Raw genomic sequence first — 23205 nt, forward strand, 5'->3', positions numbered from 1 at the left:
ACTCAATGTTGTACAAGAACGATGGCAATCCTGTTTCACGCTTTGAATTTTAAAATCACGAAATAGAATCGTTAAATAACCATAATTAGAAACAGATTATTATTGAAAAATTTTACCTCTTTAAGCTGTGACGTGGATTTTTCCCGCTCCTAGGTCACTCGGAGAAAATGACCGAGTGCACAATACCGCGTGCACAATAATTTAGCGTACACGATGTACCCTGGATCTAAAAACAATATCGCGAAGTTTTGTTGGGCGCCTGGCGTGATCAACACGTCTCGAAATCAGTAATGCGCTATACCTCGGGACTACGCTCGGTAGCTCAGTACCGCGAAAGGGGAGGGGTAATTTTTGGAGAGAAAGAGAGAGACACTCGAAAACCACACGGTACTTAACAAAAGAAGTGAAATAAAATCTTATATTTCACAATAGCGGTGATACAAAAACAACAAAAAAAAATAATCCAAAAGTCGCTCGTCGCGATTCTAAAAATAATCAGAAAATTACACGTAACCTACACTATTCCTTACTCTACTGAGCTTGCGGCTCCCTAACTAAAATGTCACTCAACAATCACAAAATCTCCATACGCTATTATCAATTTGGAAAGTCGCCATTTCTTCTCCACAGCGATAATTGCTCGAAACCGAAACTAAAACTACTTTCTCGACGGTGTGCCGTCGGGCTACCAAACAGACGGCGTCCTCAATCTCACCCGAGATCTCACCCGACTCGGAGTTTCGACGCTACCGCGAGCTGCCTTAGATCTAAACGTGACAACATAACTTAACCTAAAGCTTATTTCAACTAAACAAATCCGCAACGCCACTATATTTCAGACGCGACCAAAACTCAATACTCGAACTTCTCGTCTCAACCGCTGCTCAACGCAACCGCAATTTCGACTATACATCACCTCAACTCGACTAAACACTATCTTGAATAAACGGCAACTTAACTAAGCGCAAGCACCACTAAATGTAACTTTAACTAAACACAATCTCATGGTAACACAACTCAATTAAATTCATCTTAAGTAAACGGATACGGAACTGAGCGCAGGCGCAACTAAACGTAACCTCAACCATTCGCTATCGTAACACATCCGAAATCAAACCTTCTCAAAATCCTCGGAAACGTTATTCGCTAATCCGAGCACTCCAATTGGGCACAGCGGAATTCGGCTGTACTTAATTTCGAAAACGAGAGCGACTCAACTAAAACCCGTGACTCTACTCAACTTTCTCAAGAACTCAAAATTTACTCTACTCTAACACGCCTACTCAGGCTACGGTCATCAAGCAATAGAATCGGCAAAAGAATTTCGAGTATTTTTTTTATAACGCAAATTCAAAACGGCTATCCGTTACTCGGTAAGCCTTTTCGTAATTATGCTTGAAATTCAATCGCGGGGATAGAAGCAGCGCTTACCTTCTACATCCTTGCAACCCCCTTTCTATTCCCATCGCGATTTTTGGGCGACTCCATTACTTCGCGAAACTCCCCAAAACGTGACTACTTATCACGACCGCCAGGACTAGAGTGCTTTCAAAAACCTACGACCCGCCGCAACACGGATCTCGATACGCCATCCCATAAGTGACGTCATACCCACAACAATACGCAATAATCGATCCGTCATCGATTTCGTCGATTGCGCAACTCGACGCGCACCTTCAATAGCATCGCTGCGCAGAACTTGAAGCTAGATCGCAATCTCGTCCTTCGCGCAGCTCCATGACATCTTGGCGGTGAGCGTGGTGCTCCCTCGTCGCTAGGTGGTCCGTCGCAAGTTCGCTAGTCAATTGTCGGCGGGGAGAAGGGGGAGAGGCTGCGGCGCGCCGGCCACCAGCGGGAATCACGTCCACCTTGGATTCCCGCGGTGCGGGGATCTGCGTCGGCTCCCCTTCCGCAGCCTCGACATCCTTCCTTCGCAATTGTCGCTAGTCCGCTACTCGGCAATTTCCTCGAATTCCGTGCCGACTTCTTGCCTGATGTCGTTGTAGCTCAAAAAATAAAAAAAAAAATAAAAACCTGAAATATCTTACGCTATTCGCTAAGGTGTTCCTTCTCATAGTTTCGGATGCGTGACTCTAGTCCTGGCGCTCTTTCGCAAAACCTTCGCGACTCAATTTCGAAAATTCCTAAATTTTGGTTCCGCCCCGGGTTCAAGGAGCCCCTTGTAACGGGCATCAAAAATACCACGTTAAAAAACGTATTTCGTTATTATTTCGTTATTATTGATGTTGTTGTTGTTGTTGTTATTATTTTTATCATTTGAACCCACCTGTTTGAACCTTGGTAGAATAATAAAAATTAGCTAGTTTATTGGAACAGAAGTGAATTCGAACATGTTTTTGGCGAATTGAAAAATTAACGACGGAGCCAGGAATCGAACCTTGTATCTAGGGATGCTTTGCTGGAGACTTACTTCACTAGACCACCTAGCCGCCCTGACTACAATGTCTTTAATTTCTCTCGTCACCATATTCGAATTTATTTGTTGCGTGTGCCGTGAATTTGTATACGTGATAAAGTTCGTCGCTGATGCACATTGGAGACTATGTATCTATATACTGAAACGATTCGAGTTTTGTCACGGTCGTCAATGAAATGTTTCGCGTCCTTTTTACGGTCGCCAATGAAACGATTCGAGTTTATTTATCCGCGGAATACCGCGGGGATTTTATAAGTAATATGAAAGGTAGCGCGGTGGTTTCGCACATACTCGAATATCGTAATAGTTTTAGGAATTTCCTGTCTCGTGATCGGAACGGCAGGATTCGGTCTCTGGACACGGAAGGAAGGTGGAAAATAATTACTTGTTAATTCTTTGGTGAGCTCCCGGAAGAGGTTGCTAGAGTTTGATCGTTTTAAATTGGTTTTCGAGAAAGCCTCAGAAGTTGTTTCATCACTTTCATGTGCAATGGCACGAGTGGAATAAACCCATCATCACAGGCCTTATAAACGGTTGAGGGTCAAACTTGTTGTGTGGTTGTGAAGCAAGACACAGAATAATCGCAATGAGCGATTTACTCGTGAGGGGAGAAATTTATTTTCTAAGAGGTAATCTTTGAGTATTGATTATGTTATATCCCCAAGAAGTGGGGTTTCTGACGGGAAAGAATGTCGTGAATTTGATTTTCTTATAATGTTAAGAAATATTGTTGAGAGGTCGGAAGGAATTGGTTTTTCTTCTTTGGTTTGATAATGATTCGTTTCGCACACGGCAAGACAAAATATTATTGACGTGATAGCATGGTGGTCAGAAGGACGGTGTATGACGATGGGAAATCGTCATTGACAAGTTATTATTTGGTATTGACGTTGATTTATTTTGCAGACCGCAAGACAGAATATTGTTCATGTGGTAGCGTGGTGGTCAGAAGGACGGGAATTCTACGCAATTATGCCTTCGCCCATATCAAGACATCCTGTCGCAGTGCAGGAGGCTCTTTATAGGTTCAGGGGTCCTACCTATGGGTCAGAGGATTCTGCGACGATCACCGTATCTGAGTTTAGACGTCAAACGCAATGCTGGGCTTAGTTCAGATACGGCTTCCTAGTACCTGAGGAGCTTTTATTAAAAGAGACGACATTCGTTAAACACGTTGAATACCCTCCTTCGATTGAGAGTGGTGTTCGAGGATTCTCGCAGTGACGAGTCCACGTCTTGGGATCGTGAGTTGTGTCGACTGCTGGTTCCTCGTTGAGATGTGGTGCTCCGCCAAACAGACGTGCGGATGTGTCCTGAGTCGGACGAATTAGTGATCTACTCGGCCTATGTTATTCGATAGATGATAAGTGGATAAATAGATGTCGAGCCACATTTGTGCTCGACTTTTATACCTGCTAGTCGTCCAGTTTCGCAGATTTTGGGAATAGTGATTGGCCGTGCCCCTTGAAGAGAGAGCATGGTAAATCGCCTGGTTTGGTTGGTTTATTGGTACGTGGTGGGGTTTACCGAGTGTGTCGCAAGTTTTGGGCTTGTCATCGGTAAGCATAATATTGGGAGCTCGGGTTGACCGTCAGGTGCCGGCACGCCGACGAGGCGTTCCGTCACAGTACTGTAACGTGTATCTTTCCGTACCTCGATCACTCGGAGAAGATGACCGAGAACTTACCGCGTGAACAATAATTCGGCGTCCCGCAATGTAACCTGGACCTAAAACAATATCTTGAAATTATGTTGGGCGCCTGGCGTGATTAACACGCCTGGAAATCGTTAATGCGCTATACCTCGGCAATTAACTCGGTAGCTCAGTACCTCGGAGAGGGGAAGGGTAATTTTTGGGGAGAGAGAGCGAAACACTCAACATCAAAACGTTATTCGACAAAATTAAAATAAAATAAAATAATATACTTCACGACAGCGATAATACAAAACAAGAGAAAGAATAATTCGCAATTCTTTATTAACTGACTCTCGAAATTCTTTCGCGAGAATATTAACAGCGCTTACCGTTCACATCCAGTTGACGAATTCCCCCACCCCGTCGTTCTTAGTTGTTTCCATCATCCTTCGCAACTAAGTAAAACTTAATACCAACGGCACCGCAAATCTAACTTGGCTTCATTAAGCTCCAACTACCTCGATTGATCGCCAGAACTAGAGTGATCTCAGAATTGACTATCCACCGCAACGCCGATCTCGCTATGCTATTTCCTTCATGATGTCATATTCTCAAGAATGCATAACAATCGATCCGTCATCGATTTCGGAGATTGCGCAACTTTGCGCGCAGCTGTCGTCGCTTCACAGCGCAGAACTTGAAACTAGATCGCGATGTCGTCTTCTGCGCAGCTCTATGGTGTCCCGGGCTTCTCGAGGCTGCGTTAATCCGGTGTCGGCGGGGTGAGCGGGGGAAGCTGCGGCGCGCCGGCTGCCAGCGGAATCGCTTCCACGTTGGATTCCCGCGCTGCAGGGATCAGCGTTGGCTCTCCCTCCGCAGCCTCGACATCCTTCCCGCGAGATCGTCGCTATTCCGCCACGCCGAACTATCCTTGACGTCGTAGTTGGCCGCTGGCCTGGGGCCGGTATAATCGAAAAAAAAAAATAAAAAGAAAACAAAAGCCTACAATATCTCGATCACGATTTGCTACTGTGTCCGCGCTCGGAAGCTGGGATGCGTGATTCCAGTTCGGGTGCTCTTTTAAAACGACTTCGCGACCCGATCATTGAAACCCCTAACTATTGCTACCGCCCAGGGTTCAGGGAGCACCTTGTAACGGGCATCAAAAAAATGCCACGTTACAATACATATATGGCATGTTTAAGTGTGTATAATACACGACTTATTTTAGCCTAATCAGAACGGACCCGGCCGTTCGTAATATTAGATGAAGAAGTCATATTAATTATTAGCGAGAAAAAATGCTAGAGAAGTGAATTCGAACATGTTTTTGGTGAATTAAAAAATTAACGACGGTCGTGTATTATACACACTTAAACATGCCATATATATGGATCCATAGTCTCCAATGTGCCTCAGCGACGAACTCTATTACGTATGTTGGAATAGTTTATAGAACTCTGTAATACCAAGCTCAACTGTGTTTCCCATCTTTGACCAAGCTATACTCGAACGAAATTATGTTTTGCATTCCAAGAGCGATAGTAACCCGACTCCGGAGGTCCCGAGGCTTTAACCGTACGTCAACTTAGATGTTGGTCGACCTTGCACTCTATCCTTGACTGATTGTGAGTCCGCTAAAACCTCATCGTAGAGTTCACGTGACACCCTTAGCTTTGTTCACTGGTGTTCAGAGTAACACATTTTAAGAGTTAAAATTTAATTTAAAGTTGAATTTTCATTTTGTAAAGTAGAACATGAGTTGATCGCACTGTACACCGATCGCGTTGCTAATTTACTGATATATATTGATATAAGAGTGGATATGACGGCTTAGCGTTAATTCACAATTATATATGATTTCAATCTTTTTAGTCTATATTCAACAGTGTTATTGTTAAGTACATTGTACGATGCAAAATTTGTATGTGACACTCAAATTACACGTGAACGAATTCAAGTTGATTGTATGGTCCACACAGACAGCGCAGACGTAATCAAGTCTCGTTACCAGCTGTCATTATCTTCTGGAACAGATCTTAATCTTTTTCTTAGAGGGCTTTCGTCAGTCGAATCCATAACTATTTCATCCGCAAATCTCGTATTAACTCGACGAATTCCGCTCACTCGGTAGTCAAAGTAGGTTTCAAGGTCCGCAAGCTTTTTCAAACGAAGAAATGCCTCCAGCCATGCCACCTCGTTCAATTTCGAGAAATTTATGATTCTTTCTGTTAATACGTATTTGGTTAAATTTTCTTGTGAGTTGATTCAATACAGATTTGATTCGCAGCTGATGTTTCACTTCGTCAATATTCTTGATGAACAATTCTAGCCGCTTCTTCAATTCATGTTGTTGGGAAGTACTCTTGACGTGCAGGAAGAACAGCCTCAGACAGACGATGAAATATTTAGTTCTGACTTTCACAACGTCCACACCACATGCATTTGAAACTTTTTGAGGGAAAAGAATGTCACGTGATTGTTATCGTGGGAAAAGAATGTGGAGTGGTTGATATCTCACAGGCATCCAGGTTAACGAAAACAATTCTTGGAACTACTAACTGTGGAGTATTATATGGTTGGCATCACATTGGAATTTGGACTCACAAGCAGCTCTTGGAATTATAAGTTATGGGAAAGAATGTCACGTAATTTATAAGACACCAGCATCCGGTTTTACGAAAACAATTCTTGGAACGATTTATTGTGGAATGTAGGGTGATTGATAATGCACCGAAAGCCGCTAAAGGTTAACCAGAACATTCTTGAAGTCAATACAATGATCGCACAGGGAACAGAAGGGTTTGTGTTTCGGCTATACCTGGGCCGTCGGTAGGGGAAATGACAGCGAGATTATTTGTGAGGCAGCGTGATTTTTATCGTTGATTAATGAAATTGTTGATAAGACAGCGTGGTTTTGGCCTTCGGTAAATTAAATTGTTTGCAAGGTAGCGTGATTTTGACCTTTGGGTCGGTACAACAGGGTCTGAACACGGTAACGTCATTGTCGTGAAGGGCTTGAGTCTGGGTAAGATGTCGGTAAGTGTCAGTAGTAAGAATCTGTATCCAGAACTCTCATGGCTATACTATTATGGGAACGGGGGCGCTAGAAAGATTTGTTTATCGGTTTCCGAGATGCTGTGTGAATACAGATTAAAATTGGCTATGATAATTTCCGAATATCTTTGCTACCACTTAAACCAGTTTTGCGAGGTTGAAATATATAGTACGTAGATAGTAGAGTTGGACAGAACAGTGAATGGATATAACGAGGTAGGTTAGAATGGCATTACATAAAATAGCAATTACTAGGTGTATATGCGAAATAGAAGAGCCATAACAGTATAAAAATGAAATAGATAGCTATGCAAGTACTAAACCAGCAGCTTTCTCTTAAATCGACACGGGTATCCAATAATAGCGGTCACAGAATGAAGGTAATTTGCTATAAACTTACCATCCAAAGCTTCCCAGCGTCGCTTTTCGGTTTCGGATTCTAGGGCGTCGAAGACTGCGGCGCCAATAAGGAGGTAGGTGAACGTGCAGACGATCAACGATAAGGTCCGGACGTTTTGCTTCTTCATTCTCTAGTGAGCCACATGCTCACCAGTACGGCCAAGGCCTTAGCCCTAACTACTTGCATCGCTCAAGGGAGTTAACTGTAGGGTGCCGGGCCCATGCTGTACGTTTCCAAGATAATCTTCATGTAAGAACCGTTCGATAATCGCACGAACCGCCCTCACAATGCCTGCCCGTATTTCCTGCACTTCGGCTCCTTCTTCCTTTTTCCGTTCTCGTTTCTCTCTAACTATGTCTCTTTTCTGACCTCTACACGCTAGTTCTCTAGTTTGGTCGTATTAACCCACCGAGATTTGATATCTGATGTTACAGTCTTCTCTGATGGTTGATTTTCGAAATGTTTTTACTACAAAAACTTTGAAATAACGACCCCGTTTCATCTGAAACGTGATCAGGCAAGCTGTCATTCGAATTTTCAATTTCTACGATTGAACCTAAAGCAAAATTATACACATTTTGATCATAGGAAAATTTCACCTGCAGTCCACGAGCTCAATTGATCCTCTTCTGAGAATGGCAAAAGATTGAGCAGAGTAATATAGCAGTGCCTTCGCTGCTCCCACAGCCATGTCTTCTCCATTCCTTCTTTTAATACAGGTCAGCTTTGGCGTTGTAGCGGCTGAAACAATTTAACATATATTTCAAACAATATTATAATAATTACAAAAATCTACTTATAGGAATTGTGAAGTTGTTAGGTAATTGATGAAATAATTTACGCCAGAAGTTAATGTCAACAGTAACAATAGAAATAATACTTTCTTCAATAGAACAGCAAAGTAAGAAATTTTAGATGGTTGAATAGTAAAAATACAGAAGGCGAAAGCTAATTAGGTGTATATTAGACTGTTTCAAAATAAATCGATAATTTTTTTGTTTGCTTTACACAATCTTACACTATACTTGGACATCAAAAAATAATCCTTGCGAAAGGAGGGGCCGGTCCTTCAAGCTTTAGAGATGTCTCATCGGACTTTTGTCTTTTTTTATTTCGTTAATACGTAAATAATCAATTTGCATGGATGGAACAAACATTTTTCTTGTCCTAAAATGATGAATATATTCCCAACTTATGTATAAATACTGAATATACTAGAAAAAACGATCTTGATGACCGCGGCATCCATTATCGGTCGATATATACATCGATAAATGCAAAAAACAAAAAAAAAATACAAGAATCTCCGTAAAAATGAATTTTTTATTATCGTCAATAATCTTCAATGAATACATTCATTGATACGCTGTTACGATAGTCATTTTTGGCTGAAAAAATTAGACTTATTGCAATTGGGGTATTTTTTCTATGGTCTTCAACTATTTGGAAAAAATATTGTTTTTGTTCCTCATTTTTAGTCAACAAATTATTATATTCCTCGCTAGGGGCTACTCCATGTTCAGCTGAATCATTTACCACTTTCATTTGTGAGAAAACCCTTAAGCACGTTTGAAAGCTTTCGGTAGATTCCCATTGTTTGATAGGCTCATCCAGGAAATCATGGGGTAATTCACATTGTGAAAATAAGCGCCTCGACTTTTGAGTGATGGAATGACTTATGTCAATTTCAGGCAGTGTTTGACACTCGCTATCACTCAGGGCAATGCGCTTTTGATTCTTTGATGCACTCTCACGTGTCCTTAAGGCTATTAACATCTTTTGTTTCACATCCATAGGAACCGTTGAATCGAAAAACGCTAATGCTGCCAACTCTTCATTTAGATACCATAGATACTCCTTGTTTTTTTTTAGAGCTGCTACCGAAACATCAGAATTAATCGTTTGAAACTTGATTAAATTTTGCATCAATTGCAAATCGTGGTTAAGAGCTTTATTCCCATCAGGGGCAGAAAACCATATTTTCACGTAGAAATTAACGATGAAAATGCATATGTGACGCAAACTTTCAACATGCGAGAGTTCTTCGAATTTAAAAAAAAATTAATCTCTGAAAAGCAATATTTTTTAGCAATAAATGGCCTTCGCGAGCCATCTAGCATGATGATTGGCGCCAGGTTTTTTGAACTTGATATCTTGAGGTGGTTTCGAACCCAAGAAGACGCATGACAATTCTAAGAATTCTCGATAATCATTCCGAGGATGAGAAATCTGTAAAGAAAAGCAGCACGAAATTGCCACGAGTTAAAAAACTATAATATATATTGTGATTATAAATAAAAATATAGTTTAGAAGATGAATAGTAATTGTTATTACTATTACTACCTGAAATTGCTCAAAAATGAATTCTAGAATATTTTCTCTTGTCTCTCTCAGTATATCAGCCACGGTTTGGTCATCCATTACCGTCTTATACTGAATTTTATCAAAATTATCCCATTTTTTTTGAAAGCACTGAAAAATTGCTACATTTGGGCCGGATGTCCATTTCCAATATGTTTCTACTACATTTCTAAGAATAATTTCGGCGATGTGGTGACGGCAGGCCAAGTGTAGGAATGTTTTATTCAGATTTTCTTCCAGTAAATTGCATGTTCCATTTTCAAGTCCTATAAGAAATTAGTGATAAAAATATTATACTCATTTCATGAGTAAAATGAGTAGAGGCGATAAAATCCATAAAAATTTTTTTTTAAATAAATTATGTCTTTTGAATCTTAAATCGAAAATTAAATCTCCCGTAAAAACATGTCTTATATAATTTTATTATTGGCATACAATGATAGAATTTTTTTAATTATTGAAATCATTCTTTGCCCTCAATGACTGAGTTGTGTCCTTTCAAATTTCAATCGATATTACGTCAATTTTTCCTGTATTTGAGTTAGTTGTGTCAAAACACAAAGCTTTTACTCGAGAAATAAGATTCCATTCGTTCAGACACTCAATGATTGCTTTTGAAGCGTTTATCCCTGATCCTCTATCCAGAGCCAGGAACACCGAGCAATTGCTCAGTATCAAGCCCCGTAATGACAACAGGCAATCGATCGACTTGTCGATTGCCGTCGATATTCAGTAATAATTTTCCGTTTCAATGCAGGACTAGAAAATTCGCTGCGTGGAAATTGTTTTTCAATTGCGCAGCCATTTTTGCTCTATATTCTATACGCTTTCTGTGGATGGTCAGGTGGCTGATGGAATACTGAGCTACATCATGTCCAAGGTTTTGGAGGACTGCTCCTATGATCTGCATAGCATTTCGGCTACTAAAGCCTACTCGATCACAAGTTGCGGATATTTGATCAGTGATCATTTTCTTCCTTGGTGTCGATGATGATGGTTGATCGAGTTTAGCTTCAAAATTTGAAGTCGTTCGTTTTATTCCATGACTTTGATTTGAATCGATACTCGAGACCGATAATTGACTCAATGTTTGAGTCAATTTTGCAAAATAAAATATCCGTTATATGCATTCTGATATCATTGCACTCATAACTATTTATTTTATAATATTTTTTTTTTTTCTAATTTATTGCATTAAACAGTTACAGAACTGTTTTTAGCAAGGGGGAAATACAATATAAGTTCATACAAAATAGTTCATCAGTTGTTGTGTAGAATAAGACAGCAAAATGTAAAATAAGATAAAGTAGAGTAAAAAATAATATAACAAACTGTCAATTCTCTCGTTTTGAGGAGTTGATCAGTGCGGCAAAAACAGCCTGAATATACAATTAACTAATTACTGACTTGAATAGTTTTTTTTTTTTTTTTATAATTAACTAATAAAACTTATTACTTAGATAGCAGCTTGTTCAACCAGAATTAACAGTAGAGTATACGTGTAGTGATTTATATTTTATGATCTATGGTGTCACAGGTTAAGAGCCCAGGCTCTCAGTTTCATGCACGATTCCACGTAGTTAGCAATCGCAAATATTTCCTTGACATTTGTAGTTGCTAGTAGCTTGTCGATGGTTCCTGTTTTTCGAAGGGTGTCTTGGAGATAAGATGCTCTTAAGGCCGTGAACATTGGGCACATACTCAGGAAGTGGCGGAGGCTGTCAGCTTCGTGTAGGTTACATAATGGGCATTGATTGTTTGGCGAGAATTTAATAGCCAGCATGCTTAGATTTAGAAAGCAATTATAGATGTTGGCAAGTCTTAATTGTGCAAGGGCGCGCTTAGTTGAAAGAGGCAGTTTTATCAGCAGGTATTTGGCTGGTGTGTATCGGTCTGGTCTGGCTAGCTGGAATTCGAGTGAACTGGAGCTTCTTGAAGCAATTGTGTCCCTGAGTAACAGAATTGCACGATACCGCTGGAAAACGCTGTCTGTTCTTGCTTCCCAGATAAGCGGATCAAGCGTATCAAAGAGGTCAGTAGCTTAACATTCCGTTAAAAATTCTCTTATTTGAGTAGCCCAGTTGTAAGGAGAAGTAGTCGTAGTATTTTTGGCTAATTCGAACAGGTGAACCACGCAAATTTTGTGCAGGCAGGTGTCTTTTGATTTGAGCGTTTTGATTAGCCATCTCCACAGACGGAGCATCGCTTTCCATGCAACTGGAACAAGACCAAACTCTAGCCGTACAGCCCAGTCGGCCGAGTTTCGTGGAAGGTTAAAAAGTTTTTTATAAACAAAGGTTTGAACGGGCTCCAGTGAATTGCGGTACCAAAGACCCCATTCTGGGAAAGCATACAGGAAAACAGACTCCACTATGCTCTCGAAGATTTTATTGTAGGCTTCCCACGAGTCACATTTAGCTTTAGCCAGTATGGTCATAGCAGCTCCAGAGGCACATTTAGCCTTGTTGATAGCTGTTTGTAATGATCTAAGGCCCTTCGTCGACGAAGATATGTTGACACCCAAGTATGAGTAACCTTTGACTACCTCTAAGCATGAGCCCTTGTACATTCTGTATTGCGACAAGCAATCACGTGTCCTCCCAGCAGCTTTGAAGGTGACAATCTTGGTTTTCGATTTGTTGACGGTGAGACCATTTGCGTCGCAGTATTCTTCCAGCACTCGGAGCTTTCGTAGCAAATCTATTAGTGAGTGAGCAAAGATGACCGTGTCGTCGGCGTAAAGAAGCATCAGGATGTCAGTTAGTCCGTTAATACTGAGGCCGTAGTAACCTTTGGATCTGAACAAATGTTCAATATCAGCTATAAACAGTAGGAATAGATCAGGACTTAGAGCTTCCCCCTGCAAGACACCCTCGGTGACCTCGAACGCGTTTGATTTGGATTCCATTACTTTTACTTGCAGCGTAGCTTGGTCATAAAGCGATTTAGTCGCGTTGATGAACTTACTGCTCAGCGACATTCGGTGGAGCTTCTCCCAGAGAAGTGTGTGAGAAACCGAATCAAACGCTCTTTGGAAGTCTACAAAGATGCCGAATATCTCTCTCCCATCTTTGTGGCGGAATTGAAGTTGTATGGAGCTGATAAGGGAGAATATGGCTTCGGTGCAACCTCGGTTTTTGCGGAATCCCAGCTGGCACTCGGGAAGATGATTTTCTTGCTCTGCCCACGTGACGAGTCTTTTTTTTAGAAGAGTTGTAAAAATCTTAGTGATTGTGTTGGTAAGGGCTATGCCTCGGTAGTTAGATGGTTCAGACTTATCACCCTTTTTGTGTATCATAGTCATCTGTGTGATTGCCCAGGATCTGGGGACGTGCTCCTCCTCGAGTACCTTGTTGAATGGGCTTCTGAGGATTTCTTTGTGTTGACTAGTTAGTGCTTTTAAAAGCTCGTTTATTACAAGGTCAGGGCCAGGGGCTTTGCCGGATTTGAGAGATGCGAGTGTAGCGTCCAGCTCAGTAAGAGAAATTTCGGCGTCTAAAGTGTTGTTGACAATCTTCGGCAGAATGAGAAATGGAATGACAATTCGTGGTTTGTATATTGTGGCGTAAAAGGCATTCCACGTGTTCACCGGAATTTCGCATTGCGCTCCTTTTCTGAAGCTAAATTTTTTCACCGCAGCCCAGAAATTGGAAGGGACGGACACGTTGGCAAAAGCATTCTTGATGTTCAAAATGTAGGCTTTCTTTTTTTCCTGGCAAAGGTTTCTGTAGATATTCTTGCAATTTGACACTTCTTGGCGCGCCCTAATATTGAATTGACCTTTCTTGCAGTTTCGAAGTGCTTTCCGGAAATTTCTTTTAGCGTCTTTGCAGCTTTTGTCAAACCATGGGGTACAGGACGCTTTTTGACTGCTGGTTGAATTTGAAACTTTTATTAGTCCTGCCTTCTGAGCAGCAGAGTGTATAGAGCTTAGCAGCCAGTTGTAGGTGGTATCAGCTGGATCGTTCTGGACATCCGGGAGGTCTTGTAAACTAAGTAAGTGGTTCTGGTATGTCAGTTTGGCTTCTTCAGACCAGACGATTTTTTTCTTTATGTGTGGAGTGGCCTGTGGAGCGCAGGCATGATGTTGGTCAAGTGTCTCGGTATGAATGGTTAGACGGACAGGTCGATGGTCCGAAAGAGATGGTTCAAGAATGACTTCTAGATCCACTATCAGGTGAAGCGCAGAGATGTCAACCCAAACCAGGTCAATTATTGAAGTGCCACGATTATCGAAAGTGGGCTGAACCGGGGAATCACCAATTGTTCTGCCATTTAAAAGGATGAAGTCGCTGTCGAGCATAAAGTCCATGAGCATACGTCCTCTATCACATATTGTTTCATCTGTTGTAGTAATCAGCGGGTTTACAGGAAGTCCTGTGAAGAGTTCCTCTGGCCAGGGGTTCAGAGAGCCTACTTTGGCGTTCAGATCTCCACCAATAATGAATATATCGTACGTTTGGGAGGATTTCATGCCATCAATGACCTCTTGTAGTATATCGAGTAGGTATCGAAGGTCGAGACATTTTCTTAGGTAGACTGAGCCAAGGATCAGTACTGTGGAACCTATTAATACTTTGTTGAAGATCCACCATGGAGCGTCTTCTAGTAACGATGCGTTGAGGTTAGCGTTAATTGCAGTGATTAGGCCTCCACCGGCTCTTCCGATGGCATGGTTCCTGATGGCATTAGACCAGTATGTGTTGTAGTTAACGAGGAAAGGTGGTGAAAATGGCTGCGTGTTCCAGGTTTCGCAGGCTGCTATGATGGTAGAGTGGTTTATTAACGAGCTGTGTTGGAGGTTTGAGAAGCCGTGGAGATTCCAGAATGTTATTTCAGTCAATTCTGGCAAGCTGTTATCTACTTTTGCTAAAAATTTTTTGGGACAGTATCAAGTTCTGGAATAAAGGAGCTTACGGTTTTTGGCTGAGGAACAAGAGCGTTTTTTGCCTCATCCCACGAATAAACCAAGTCCTCCGTTGCGATCTTGTTTCCTTTTCTGCTGACCTTTGTGCCTTCACTCACTAGTTGCTTAATCTTTGTTCTTACATGCCAATCTATTGTCCTCTCTTTCGCAGTACGGTCCGGGTTGATGTAGATTTTTGTGCCTGCTAGAATATTTTTTTGTTCTTGAGAATATGCGCTTTCTGATCAAGATCAAAGAGATTCACAATAATCCGTTTCGTGAATTCTTTTAGCGAAATGTTAAGGCACGATATTCCGAATTTCGTACTGAGGAAATTTTTAATCTCGGATACGTGGTCGCTGGAGGTAAAAGAGTACCCTGTAATAGAGATGTTTGTCTTTTTACTTTCTTTTTCGATAGAATCTAGCTTATTAGTGAGATAAGAGATCTGATCATTGCTAGGATTATTAACACGTGCAGTGAAGTTGAGATTAGAGGAAGACGGGTCCGCCAGAATGTTACTCAGTTGATCCATCGTAACAGCATTTTTTTCAAGTTCTGCAATACGGTTAGTCAGATCAGTCTTGGTTGCTTTACGTTCCTCTTCTAGCAACTTGAGGCTGGCTTTTATCTCAGTGAAGGAGGCCTGGGCTTTCAAAAAGTTCTCTTGAAGTTTGTCCGTTAGTTCCTTGTGTTTTTCTTCTTGGCTGGTTCTAAGCGCAGCAATTTCATTGAGAATTCGTTCCATGTCTGCGGGTTGATCGAAAAAGTTGGGCTTGACGGGACTTGACTCCTTGTTGAGTTTTTTAGGTGTTCTGAAGTCCAGAGCAGAGACTTCTGACTGCCGGGAATCGTCCAAAGTTCTTTTTCTCTTCGTATCAACTGTGTAGTTCGTGATAGGAGTACAAGATTGGCTGGCCGCAACCAGTAGTTGCTGGTTAGACGGTCTGCCTGGCTTTGGAGTGGCAATTACAGGGGTTTTTACTTGAGAGTTACCGACGGCTGTAGGTGTGCTTAAAAGCGATGGAGAGCTACCCGTGGCGAGACCAGAGATGGCGTTGGTATTCATAAATCGCGTGGGCAGTATTAGCCGAGAAACATCCAGCTCCTAACCTAGATGCTCCTAGTCGGGCCAAAAACAGGCTGACAAGAAAGAAAACCCGCAGATCTCACCAAATTCACTGATTTAGAATGATAGAGTTTTATTTTGCGCGTTAAGAGAGATCAAACACTTGAGGTAGAAAAGCGAATCACTATAGTTATATGATAAAACTTAGAGAGCACACAGAAAAAGCGTCTTGACACAACGGCGGTTCAGTGGCCCCCTTATTTTATAATTTTCATCGCTTTGTATTTTATTTGTATTATACTTGGTATTTTTTAGCTTTATATTTACGAATGATCTATTATTTTTATAGAAATACATAGAAAATAAAATTGAAAAAAATCCACAGTTTATAAAAGCCAAATATTGATCAATTTTTCGTTTCTTTGCAAAAAATACTATTATTAGTAAAAATTACTCTGAGTCTCCTTATCGGTGATGTCATCTTGGGATTCTCTCGTAGCTTCTCGATCTCTAGAACGATCAAAATCTTTGGAATTATCATCATCCTGATCAGATATATTTTCGTCCCGTTTTTTCTCTTTAGATTTCCCTGAATCATTCTCAGTTGTAGCCAATAAACTGTGCGAACGAGTGCTTTGACAGCGCGAAATTCGCTCTGTGGCAAAGAGCAATCGTTGTTCGTTGCTTAATGTCTTCATCACATTATTGCTTCCTATGTGAAATACGGAATCCAACTTTTGTTTGAACGAGAATTCTTTTTTTTGCTGCGTTTTTGAATTTTGTCGCCAGCGATTTTTTTGGAGCCGATCCCACACGTTGCGGAGTTTTTTTAATTTGAAAGTAGCGTACTGTTCTCGGCAGGTTGGAATCTTTGCTTCAGTCCAAAACAATTGCACTTCTCCAATAGTGAGGATTGCACTTTTCCGAAATGTCGATTTACCTTGGTAATGATGATAAAAAAACAATTGCAAAACTTGTCGGGAACTTGCGCGTATCAATTTGTGCCGAGGGTAAACCGATTAAATATATGTTTTTTGTATTGTTCGCCATTTTTGTCACCAATATATCGAGTTTTTGCAGGACGAGATGATGAAAAATCAAATCGCCACGTCGATGACAGCGCCATTGACGTTCAGCCGTACTAACCATCCACTTCGTCGGTGAAAAAAATCCCTGATGTATCGGTTGCGAAAAATGCGGGTGGTTATAATAGAATTATGTTTTAAATGAAAATCATTCAGGAAATTTATTTTCACGGGGATTTTCGTATTTTTTTTTTTTTTTGTTTTTTTGCATTTATTGACGGATATATCGACTGATAATTGTTACTGCGATCATCAAGATCGTTTTTTCCACTATATTCAGTATTTATACATAAGTTTGGAATATATTCATCATTTGAGGACTAGAAAAACGTTTGTTCCATCGATGCAAATTAATTATTTACGTATTAACGAAATCAAAAAGACAAAAGTCCGATGAGACACCTCTGAATCTTTAGGGACCGGCCCCTCCTTTCGCGAGGATTATTTTTCGATGCCCAAGTATAGTTTAAGATTGTGTGAAGCAAAAAAAAAAAAATAATCATTTATTTTGAAACAGTCTAGTGTATATATAGTGTACATAGTGTATATAATATGTTATAATAACGCGGTAAAAACTGGTACAAATCATGTGGAAAAAGTGCAAGCTCTTGCTCACGCTGAGATTAAGGGCCGCGCTGTGAGATAAATGTCAGAGTTGTGTAAATTCCGGATGCGGTCGAACCCTAGACCAACGGCTAGCGAGGTGAGATCTGCACATTTCGGAGAAATCAAAATCAGAGTAACAGTACATGCATTATATCAAAAGAAAAACAAGGAAATGACAGTTTAAGAATTTTTCTTTGCCGGCTTGTTGGTGAATAATGGCTGCCACAAGAGAAGAAATAAGTCAATTCATATCTCTCGACAAGATTGAAGAAGAATTTCGTTAAAACGATATATAATTCGCGGTTGAAGGCCATCCTTTAGTTACGTCACATGCAAAGGCATAGGGAAGGGGTTCGCAAAATGTAACAAGATGTGACTTGTATGTATGCATGTAACTGCCTTCCATGTATTTTAGGAGTATCATTCAACATTTCACTATGGTTTGGTCGAGGTATTCATTTTTCGAAAAGTGAAAAACTGTGTTCATACAATGTTGAATATTTCTAAATTCGTACGACTTGAAATTTTCTACGTCGCCGGCTCCATTTGAATGAAACTAAATGAGTTGTCAAACGCTACGATATACAGTTCCGTCCATTATATAGAGAAATGATTATCTTTAGCCAACCGTTAGAATTGGATTTCTTGCATGTTATTAAAATAGCAAATACAAAATGTTGATGCGCAACCTCTAAAAAAAATTGGATGGCGTTTTCCCTTCAGGAGATTAAAATGTTATATTATTAACTATGGTTTCATGAAGTGGCCGATGGAAAACAAAGATTTTTTTTCCGGCACATTAGTGTGACACACATTATATGCACATAATTTGTAGTTTGTATGTTTGCTTCATAACCAGATGAAACCAAAGCCGAAATCCAAGGAAATAACAAATTTATTGGGAGTATGCAATCAAGTCGTAGTCAGACAGTTTAAACAATACCTAAATCTACGCTTGGTCAAGATACTTCGAACAATCAGGGCTATTATACCTATATTATATACTTTCGTTTCACGTTTGACAATCTAAAAATTTTTTTTGCTAACAATAAGATACACGCCCTTGAGAAACGAGGATTGAAATAATCGCTGGGAGGATGAAAATAATAAACTTGATAAATGTTCAACATAATTTCTCTAGTAAATTGCGATTTGCAGTTTGAATATGGCATGTGAGCACGTATCCTAGATTTTATTCATATAGTATGAAGTGTTTCTTGTAATATCGGCGTCAAAACGCGCGCGTCAGACGAAGTATGAGATAGTAGGGTAGAAAGGCTGCTCTCAATTGTGAAGTTTCACTGAAGTTCAAGACCAGGGTATGTAGTGTAACGGAATTTTCTTGCTTCTATTTATTCAACTAAATATTGACATGAAATATAGGATACTTTCGGGAATGACAACAAATTTTCCGTTATCTAATTTTTCTTTGTAGACAAAACATAGATTAAAACGAGACCTTTCATTCCGTAAAATTACCGGACTGTAAAATGGTATATTTAATGCATCAATAAGATGTATAACTATAAAAAAACTGGATAAAAGAAACGTATAACTATAAAAACGGTGTAAAAAAAAATCTATAACTATGAAAAAACATCTGTAACTATAAAACGGATGAATAAACTGTATAACGATAAAATTACATAAATAACACGTCAAATTATAAAACTTATCATAAACAACCCTTTTAGGATTCTTTGCCTCACTCCGGTCTCCATTTCTTCTTTAAATATTTCGTAACCGCCGCTGCACTTCCAATACAGCTCTCAGTTAAACCCTCGTGATATCTCCTTAATGTGGGTTCGTAAATTTGATATTATTTAATTTTTTATTACGAATTTAAAGACTTACGAGCAAACATATATTTAATAAACTTTTTGATTTTTTTTTCCTATTGAAGAGCCCGTTCTATACATGTCGATTGTTCAGTCGTCGTCCAAGAAATGGGGACGAGCAATTATAAAATCAGAAATCGTTACAGCAACCGCCTACGTCAAGGCTTCTCGTATGGGCTTACCTACTCACTAAGTCACGTTATCTGAGTTAGGTGGGCGTATTCAAACTGTTACAGTAGCTTCAACTTCCACATATCAGTAATCAATTCTCTCTCACGACTGAAAATGTGATCCTCTAGGTAATTTGCCAATATCTCAAAAGTCAGCAGTAACGCTGCGCCGTCTCGAAAAATCTCAGACATGTTCGTTTCATCTGCCTCATGGTTGATCGTGAATTTTTATCACCCAACATTGGAAGTATTCATATCATTTACTTAGCGCTCAGCAATTGTAGTTGAGTTCTCGACATCATTTACAGCAGACCTTTTTGATATTGAACTTTTTTCATAATTTCTATAAAACAGAATTTCAAACTCAAAGCGTGTATATTGACTCATAATATTATAAAAAACGTTCTATGATATACAAATAGAATGTAAACGAATTCTTAAAATTCGAAAATCAAACTTCGAATCACAATTTAAGATGAAAATTACGTTGAACATTCGTTAATATTAATTTTTTTCATCCTCCCGGTGACTTTTTCAGAAGTGTGTATTTCAGCAAGGAATGAAAATCTTTCGAATTTTCTAACGCAAAATGGAGAATTCATTCTTCTCATGTCGAGCAATTAGTACATTGTGTATCTAGGGCGGAAAGTGAGCGTCGTTGATCGCTTTAGCAATTTCGGGCGCCCCACTAGTTAACGACCTGACGGCCGATAACCCAGCAATAACTTTTTCAGGGTCTTGCAAGCTGACTGATTAGCGGCTCGTACCGACGGTCCTCGAAGGCTTATACCGAGTTTTTCTTTAGCGGGCATTGTTTTGTCAACAGTACAACCTGTGACATGCTCTGTCCACTCTGCGTCCTTGTCACGACCGCGTTTCAAGACCTGCCAAGCCAACCTTTCATCAGCTTCGTTTCGAAAATTTAGATCTCTACTCTGGGAATAGATGACATCATGCTCTTTGCATGCTGCATCTAATAAATTTACATCAGTTTGACCGTCAGCAAAATGTTGCTGCAAACATGTTCCGCAACCGCAAAACTGATAGCCCGATAGATTTAATTCTATCGGTAAATTATTGATCGCTATATTTAACAGACCTCGTCCTTTTGCTCGTGTCTATGCACAGGTTACTCTATATACTGATACATGAGAAAGATACAACTGATTTTATGACAGTACCCATTCAGTTAAACCATCATGATGATCATGCAATTGTGAAAAAATCAAATTTATATAACAGTCTGTCACTTCACCAATCACCAATAAAAAATGTAGACCACAACGTGAAACACGTTTGGAAATTTAATCGTATGGTAAATTATTGCCACCGTCGGTCGGATGTATAATTTGTGGACCTTTTCATACTGGCAAGACTTACAAGGTTATTAGTCTTTTAATTATCCCTACAGGATTACATTTTCGTATTTGAAGTCTTTGCCGCAGACGAAGTATGAATATTTGCGTCAAGTGTTAAATCGTGTTCCGGGTGTGTCTTGTTTCACGTACTCAAATAATTGTGATGTAGTTCCTGTTGAACAAGCCAGCTAAACTCAACATTTGTTTTCGATGACATGACATGTGATAAGCCGGTTGCTGTTCGTCAATATTTCTAGATCGGGCATCATAAATTTGTTGATTGGTTCTATGTATGTCAACTATATACGAGAATTCCAAAATATTTGATTCACGACAATGCAAATTTCATAATTCTCTTGAAACGAGACAGTAAAAACTTGAGGCATATATCCGATGATCAAGTGAATACTGATATGATGTATCCAAAATTAAAGTAAATGTGCTTAGTCCGTTGATGTTTTAAGTATGATTTTCTTACCAAGATAAAAACAGTCCCATGAACCATGGTCGATATCGTAAAGGTTTCGATGAATTCAGCCCATTATAAAACATTATGTATCCTGCTTGGAGTAACAGTATTCTACCTGAATCCGTAATTTTAACATCTCCAAAATGGTGAAAACCCGAAAATCTCAGAGGGATTTTAGATGCAATATAGTTGAAGCAAGCGATGTAGCCCGCAAGAAATATCAAGCTCTGAAAACAGATTGTGCGATGGATACAGAACTAGAAAGAACTTTAAAATCGATTGTTGGGCCTCTGAATGTGATTGCGAAGGCACACTTAAAGCGGATGCTAAACATCCAAAAATACATGCTAAGAACGATGATTTGGTCACTCCAGGGCTAAGTATGGGTTGGGATTATGGCATAGGTACTCCAAATTTCCAAAATTCTTCATATAACGTACGAAAAAAACTGAGTCCATCATTGATCCGCAAAATTCACAATCGTAGAAGTACTCTGGGGAAATCTACACGTAATCTACGCGACATGCAACCCTGCAGCTCAAGCAGTGACAATGATTATGAAAGTGATACAAATGCAATCCATGATAAACCTATCCGTGTTTTACCGGAAACTGTTCATATATCACTTGCAACAGAATCTCGAAATCAACCTGAATCCCCCCGATCAGCACTGGTTGAAATGATGAAGGAGCCTGACACTTCGGAAAATATGGATGAAACATTTGAGGCAAACGGTACCTTACCCAAGAATTACATAATGGATTTAATGCTTGATACAATGGATTCAGTTTATGGGATTAGATTTGTGGATGATAAGTACATGATTGGCGATTCACCAATTCAATTTTATGATGGCTATTTTTATGCGAAAGACATGCGCTTTACAACAACTCCCGGTATATTAGAACTGATGTTCAAGAAATTTTCAAAAACGTAGGCAAGGAGCATAACGTCAACTTTCAGATACAAATTGCTCTACTCAGCCAAAGTTTTGATATTATAACTTCCCCAAAGGTTCTGTGCGTAGTATAGTTTTTGTTAGTTACATACTGATCATTCAATATTATTATAAAAGGATTCTTTCAATGGTAATATGGTATCGACCAGTTTATCGATTTCAGTCACGTAATCTTAAGGAAATACTTCTTTTCGAGTCAACAGATTCAATTGTAAATCCGTAACGTTTGGAAATTGGCATTTCAAATTGAATAAATTTTGGTATTGTAACTAAGGACTTGGTTCAGCTTAGTGTTGCCCAAATGCAAGAACAAGACGAGACTTAGCCAGTCTTGGTCTTGGTCTTGCGCCAATACACCTGGTCTTGGTCTTGGTCTTGGTCTTGCGCTCCCAGTCTTGGTCTTGGTCTTGGTCTTGCAGCAAGAGTCTTGCAAGTCTTGCAATTACCTATTAGTCTATTACTATTTATTAAAGTTTACTTTAAATCTTAAAAAAACGTATTAGAATTGGAACATTGTGAGCTTGAATTAACATAGCCATAGTAAAGATCAAGCAGATTAACAAATAACTGAAGATTTAATAAGAAATTCGAAAAATTAACTGACCTATATGTCGTTTTCCATGGAAGTAACTGTTTCTTAATAAACATTTATGATTTATAAGCTTACATTTGCTAAAACATGTAAAAAAACAAATTAATTACAATAACTTGACTGTATTTTAAAGAACAATACTTATCTGTCTAAAAAGAGATTGAACCCTCAACTTATAAGAAATTTAATAAAAGAGTTTTACGATTTATCATTTATTTGAACAAAAAATAAAATACAACACTAATCAACAGCTTTATCATTA

At 39.6% G+C, this 23205-nt stretch overlaps 1 protein-coding gene across 2 annotated transcripts in view; it reads right to left on the bottom strand.

The window, feature by feature from the left end:
• LOC138190738 (two pore potassium channel protein sup-9-like) overlaps window positions 1-23205 on the bottom strand; it is a 1051447-nt gene that overhangs the window by 362328 nt on the left and 665914 nt on the right. For both annotated transcript variants that reach the window (XM_069134932.1, XM_069134924.1), the window contains exons 5-6: window positions 8130-8271; window positions 7531-8032 (exon numbers count right to left, since the gene is read on the bottom strand). In XM_069134932.1, the coding sequence (XP_068991033.1) occupies window positions 7531-7657 (127 nt within the window). In that variant the 5' untranslated portion in view covers window positions 7658-8032; window positions 8130-8271. The remainder of the gene's footprint in view (window positions 1-7530; window positions 8033-8129; window positions 8272-23205) is intronic.

Source organism: Neodiprion pinetum, chromosome 1 (genome assembly GCF_021155775.2).
Source record: "Neodiprion pinetum isolate iyNeoPine1 chromosome 1, iyNeoPine1.2, whole genome shotgun sequence".
In the NCBI taxonomy this organism is placed as follows: domain Eukaryota; kingdom Metazoa; phylum Arthropoda; class Insecta; order Hymenoptera; family Diprionidae; genus Neodiprion; species Neodiprion pinetum.